At 29.0% G+C, this 6626-nt stretch overlaps 1 protein-coding gene across 1 annotated transcript; it reads right to left on the bottom strand.

The window, feature by feature from the left end:
• Positions 1-287: 287 nt before the first annotated feature.
• On the bottom strand, positions 288-1240 carry LOC140892996 (protein OXIDATIVE STRESS 3-like). The gene is made up of 2 exons (XM_073302062.1): positions 891-1240; positions 288-775 (listed from the first exon to the last, which is right to left on the bottom strand). The coding sequence occupies exons 1-2, from the start codon at positions 1121-1123 to the stop codon at positions 517-519; spliced, it is 492 nt and encodes a 163-aa protein (XP_073158163.1). The 5' UTR covers positions 1124-1240; the 3' UTR covers positions 288-516.
• Between the last annotated feature and the right edge of the window lie 5386 nt (positions 1241-6626).

Raw genomic sequence — 6626 nt, 5'->3', positions numbered from 1 at the left:
ATTTTTAGGAAAAAGTAATAAATTTAATATAAAAAATAATATTTTTTCGTAAATTAAATCGAATTTGAGATTTATGTCACAAAATTAATTATAAAACCGTCTGATCGGAGCAGCTTTTGTATTTAAATCTTGGTCTGATAATTATGTAGGTCAAACTCGTTGCCCTGAGTCAGCCGCGAAATTCTCAACTCATGCTAAATGAAAAGCGATAATCACGGTCAAAAAAGAAAAACGATAATCAAATCAAAATCCCAAAAGTTATAAACCAATTATATATGTGTAATTTAGTCAAAAAAAAATTATATATGCGTAATACATATTATATATAAATATATATGTACAAGATCAGCATCTCTAATGTAAGGAAGGCTACCAGATATTTTCTTGTTCACCCAATAAAAGCAGAAGAGCCATTACAAAAGGGAAAAATTAGCAAAAACCCTTCAAAATATTGTCAGACCCAAACAAAAAATATATATAAAAATAAAAATAAAAAAACAAAACAAAAGGTGGTGATCAATTTTTACAATTGATAACCATACTGGCGCCATTTTTAGTACCCAAAGAAGGAGAAAATGATGTCCTAGGGCACTTCTTTGCTATGGTCGCCTTCGGACCAAATTTGTGGCGGTTCAAATTCCCTCCATAGCTCTTACACGACTTCATTCTTTCGATGTAAGAGCTCTCCTTCTTTGCAAGGTCTTCTAGGCTCTTCGCACTTGCCAACGACCCAAAAGTTTGCGACTTCCCATGATAGTACTTGGATAGACCCCTCCTACACAAATCAAATTTAAAAATAATGTTAATTAAAACATATAACAAGACGAAATCATCTGCTACACTATACTTTAATAAGTCGCAAATTAATGTGAGTATAATTTATAACTTACTTGATAGGGAGTTGGGACATGAGCTCCGCCAACTCGAAAAGAGGCCCGAGTCTAGGGGAAGTACTAGAATCCGACGAAGATGGTGTCGACGATGCATCATCTACTAGCTCGGAGGACAAAGAAGAAGACGAGTCGATCGAATCGTTGATGGAAGAAAAGCATGACTCCATGGATCCACAATCCGACTTCTTCGATCCCATTATTTCTTGGAAATTCTTCATTTCTTCAACCATTGATTTTAATTATATAAAAAAAAAAGCCAAAGGAATATTTATCCAAGCCAAGATAGAGGAGAGATGGTTGTATTGAGGATAAGTCCCTTTATGTCACATAAAATAATGCCATGTTTGGGGAGTACACATTTATGTGTATATATATATGGGAAATGGGGGGATGCAAGTGGGGGAGTGTGTACATGTGGCTAAAAAAGAGTGGGCTTCAAGGGGGTATGATTAGGTGTACAGTTTTGTAATATTATTGTTGTTATCCATAAAACATTTGTTTCGATCCAAAATGAGACATGATATGGGAGGCATTCTTGGTTTGAATTTGCTCATCTTTTCACATTGTACAAGGAAGAGGATAAGGTTGTGTGGCTTTGAATACATCCATATCCGAGTCACCCCTTTGCTTTTACCTTTGCACTTTGGGGAGACTAAGGTCACCATCTCCCGCATCTTTTGTCCCCACAAAGTTGTGACACACGGCAGGCTTTGTTTTCCTTTCTAATTTCATTTGATTTTGAGGCAATCCACGGTTTAAAATAAAGATCATTATGCCAACAAGTCCACTTTATGCAATTTTAATTTCATAAATTAAGAACATTATGTTCTTCTGGGTAAGTCTCCTCTTCCACATACATTTTATCCTGTCTAGCTTCTATCCATATTTAAAGTGACGGGAGAACAAAAAAATTTTGAAATAAAAAATTATATTGTTTTTTATGATTTGGATCAAATAAAAAATGCGTTTCACAATATTTTTGTACTTTATAGTTATGCATGTTGTTACATACACGGGCAAGCTTCGATTTAATTTCGAGACAATCCACAATCTAAAAGATTATTATGCCAAAAAGTGCACCTTTTGTAATTTGAAATTTTTTTAGTTGATTATTATGTGATTATTATACATAATTAATAACGATATATATATATATATATATATATATATGCTTGTCATATATCAAGTTTCTTCATTTGTTTATCTTTGTGATTTAGATATAAAAAATATTTTTAATAAAAACGGCAAAAAATAAAATAAAATTTTTACTCCACTAATTTATCTTTGTTTGGGTTTGATCCATTAATTTTGTGTTGGTGTATTATACTAAATTTTCAAGCTATTTTAGTGTAAAAATGCATGACATTGTACACGTTAACGTTTCAGTATTATTTCAACACTTTCTGATGTTATATTAACAGTATCGGTGAATTAGTATTAGCATTTCGAAAAAATAGGATTAAAATATAATAAAAACCGAACTGCATCAATAATTAAATATATTTAATTAGTTGACCAAAACTGAAAATAGAATATGTTGATTGAGAAAAAAATTTATTTCCGTGAAAAAAGATCAGATCATGAATTATCAACTCCATCGATTTCACTTATCTAGAAAAAATCGAGAGTCGTTATTTATTCTTTTGGAAAGTAATTACATAGGCTAGACAGACGTGTGATTTTATATTAATATATTATATTAAAGTTAAATATATATGTTGATTGATCACTTTAACTTGAAATTATTTTCCATGTTTGCTATGTATAATAAAATGTTTAGTATGTCTCGTGTGAGATGATCTTATGAGTCTATATTCATGAGTCAAATCAATTCAACTTATATTTAAAATAAATGTAATATGATTCGAAAAAATTAATGCATTTTTATGAATCGGATTGAATATACAGGAAATATGTTTCAAAAAATTAGTCCGTAAAACCATTTTATATGATTTTTTTGTGTAAAACGTTTTGGCCAATTAACGAATTGCACATATTTATAAGTATGTATATATTTATTAAATTTTATTATCTAAAATTTTTAAAAATGTTATCATAAGAGTTATAGCTAGGCTAAAATAGTGAAATCTACTTGGTAACATTTTGTTAATAAGTTTTTGTTTTTTGTCCTTAATTAGGTAAATTTTAGGTTATCTTTGTTGTTTGTAAGGGAAAATTGCCAATAAAAAAGTTGCGTTATGTTTGCTTTTTGTAACTAAAGTTTCTAAAATAACATTAAAAAGGAGTTGTATATTTATTAAATATTATCTACTAATTGGTGTACAATAAAATGAGAATAAAATAAATTCTTGGGATTATTATATTTTATTTTGTCTGCAACAATGATCTTGCAATTAAATGTCAAGGATATCATGATATGCAATATATAATTAAAATAATTCGGTGGCATCGAGTTGGTTCCATAACTTCCATTAATGTCTAATTTAATTAGATTAAGTTTTCTGTGAAATGATATGTAAATTAAGTCATGAATCCAGTCTATAATTCAATGAAAAACTATTTTGATATAATTTTTTTTTTCATAAATTGGATTGATACTGTCTCCACTCTCCATAAATTGTGACTTAATCATTAGATTGGGTCACGACTCACGAGAACACTAATACATTTTCTTTGATTAGAGTAACAAGATAATGATATTTTATATACTTTTAAACTATCGATTAGTGTTATTTCGGCTATTAGTAGCATTATAATATGATATAAGTAAAAAGGATTAGCAAGATAAACCAATCAACATATTAGAGAATTGAGTTTTTTTAACTAGTTGAGTTATCGATTCTTCGCACGTATAGTTTAACGAGGAAAAAAATATATTTGTTATCATGTAATTTGTATTTTTTTCTTAACAATGTTTTTGGTTAATTTATATGTTAATCTACTAATTTGTGATTTCAAAAAAAAAAACTGCTAATTTGTATTTTTTTTCCTATTTTAATCATTTTTTAAAAAAAAAAAATTTCGACATGACACAAAAAATTATGTGATGTGATAATGGGAATGATTAGTTTCACCGTAAAATACAGGTTGGTCTATGCTATAACGGGAAGTTACACTCTATTTTTCTTTAGATGTTTGCGCGAACATCATGTTAAAAAACCAAAAAAGTTATTGTTGGGGTCCACATGTTTTTTTCTCAGTAAGATTTTTTTGGTGTGATGTTTGCGCCAACATCTAAAAAAAACACTAAAAATGGTATATGTATCTCTCCCTATATCTCGTAAAATACTGACAATATTATGATGAAATTGATAGTCAAACATTGATTAGTGAACTAAGATTATAAATTAACTGATAACATAATAGAAATAAAAACCTATAAATTATCCTAAAAAATTTTTAGGATATGTTGCTACTTCTTACGTATTTTTTTAAAAATCAACTCCTTATAATTTATTTATCAATTAGAAGGTGTTGAGATAGACGAATTAACTAAAAAGGACTACTTATTACGTTTTTATGCGCATTAATTTACTTATTCGCATTTCGCTCGAATATTTTAATGTATTATTTACTATTATCCTTCCACTTAAATGCATACGTGAGAAGGATGCACATGTTGTAACTAGAGACTAATCGCAGTGATTGTTTGAACATAGAACACTTAATATATATATATATATATATATATATATATATATTAATAATAATTAATAAGGGAAAAAACAAGTGGCACGAGCACGACCCGTGAGTTCAATAAATTTAATTCTTTGCCTACAAGCATCTATTGCCACCGTCACTGGAATATCGTAGTGCACGCGGTTTTTGCTTGCATATATTATATTAATTTTTTTTCACATATCATATTTTAAATGTTACAACGAAAAATTAATATTTAACACACGAATAGATTTTTTTTACGATGATTTCACAGATTTTTATAAGTGTGGTAGGTCATAATCATGCTCATATTTATCATAAAAAAATAATATCTTCATCGATAATCCAAATAAAATATTCAACTCACGGTAGTTTTGTGTTAATTACAAATACGATTTCTTTAGTGTACTTTTCAATAATCCTGCCTTTTTTAAGCACAATTGACAATTCTTTTTCATATTCTTTAAAACATTCTCCATTCTTTTCATTTGTTCACATTAATTCATTTAACAAATTGTGTCTCCCATCTTAATTTATTGATCAAATATTTTGAATTTCATGTGATCAATCGAACGAAAAATTTGATGTTACATGTATCTCTTTAGTTTCCTTGCGATTGGATCGTTTTAGAAAGTAAACAAGACATTAATTTCATGTCTACCAAAACATATATACCTCGGCCCTCGCATATGTTATTTTATCAAAAGATGTATAATCAATACAATATATAAAATGTTTAAAATCATAATAAAATTTAATTATTTTGAGAATACATTTTACACTACCAAGAAAGACAGAAACACAAGGAAATTATTTAACTAAATGAGATTTGTTTGACCATGATTTTGAAATATAGCTTCTCAAATTTTTTCCTTTGTTTAGTATTTGTATTTCTTTTGTGTTTGAAGGTCGTTTTGCAAAATTTTTTTATAAAATGATCATAAAAAAATGCTTGATCTAAGTCATTTTTCAAACTATCCCAAAAAGCGACAGATGGTGTAATTGTGAGTGACCCCAAAGAAAGTGCGTGACAAGAAATAAGGTAAAAGCTTCCACGGAATGTAGTTGAATGGAGAATGAGTGTTGGGGTGGGATTCTGGCCACCTGAAATTTGTTAGCATCTAGAATAAATATATTTAAAAATAAATAAAATTGTAAATATCTCTGACTGTGAAATATAAATAACTAGAATTTGATGTCTCATTTGATATTTTGATTTTGTACTACCCAATATATAAACATCAATTGGACTATGTATGCATATGGATATCAATAAAACTATTTGATCAGGTATATTATACACTATTTTTAGCTGTCCGCTGATATCGGGCCCAAAAAAGAAAATAAAAGCCCAAGTTTTCAGTTGGCCCACGTTCAGAAATTTTTAGCTGTTATTATTATTAGTTTAAGAAGAGCCCAGCCCAGAATGCAAGGGACCTAATTCAATAAAATAAAGATAAATTTTATATTAAATAATATAACGGAAATCAGGGGCATTCAAACTTTGGTTTAAAGCGAGATCCCAAGACACACGAAATGGTAGCGGAGTAAGCGGACGACCACCTTCTCCTAACATCTGGATGTTTAACTGGTCACTTTAGGGGTTGAGTAGATGCTACCCGCAAGGTAGTGCCCTGCGGGTGATGTGGCGGCTCATGATTGGTTAAAATCAGTGGACTCCACGTGGGACCCACTAATTTTGACCAATCATGAGATTACACATCACCCGCAGGGCACTGCCATGCGGACGACATGTACTAAACCCACTTTAGGCCGTGTGTCGGCTTTTTTAAAATATTTTTTAATTAGTTATAAAAATATATAAAATATTTTATAACCAAAATTAGTCGAAATGTGTATAAATTTGTTCTACGTTTGTATTTAGTTTTTTTGAATCATGCTTATTAATGTTCTTTCGACAAAATATGCATAAATTTTATTTCGTGAAGAGCAGGGACGGATTCAGAAATTAAAGTTATGAAAGACTTGAATTTAATATAATAAATTATAATTTTTTATCATAAAATTTTAAAAAAATTTATATACAATATATTTGAAACTCATTTGATAATTTTATGAATTTAGGTTTTATTGTAATATGACAATAAATAC

This window comes from Henckelia pumila, chromosome 3, assembly GCF_033568475.1.
Source record: "Henckelia pumila isolate YLH828 chromosome 3, ASM3356847v2, whole genome shotgun sequence".
NCBI lineage: Eukaryota > Viridiplantae > Streptophyta > Magnoliopsida > Lamiales > Gesneriaceae > Henckelia > Henckelia pumila.
This window is presented reverse-complemented; position numbering and strand designations above follow the sequence as displayed.

Excerpts from the sequence above, each read along its gene's own strand:
- LOC140892996 (XM_073302062.1), bottom strand. The coding sequence starts at position 1,123 with ATGGTTGAAGAAATGAAGAATTTCCAAGAAATAATGGGATCGAAGAAG. Across the intron at positions 776-890 it reads ATGTCCCAACTCCCTATCAA|GAGGGGTCTATCCAAGTACT; the intron begins GTAAGTTATAAA and ends TGATTTGTGTAG.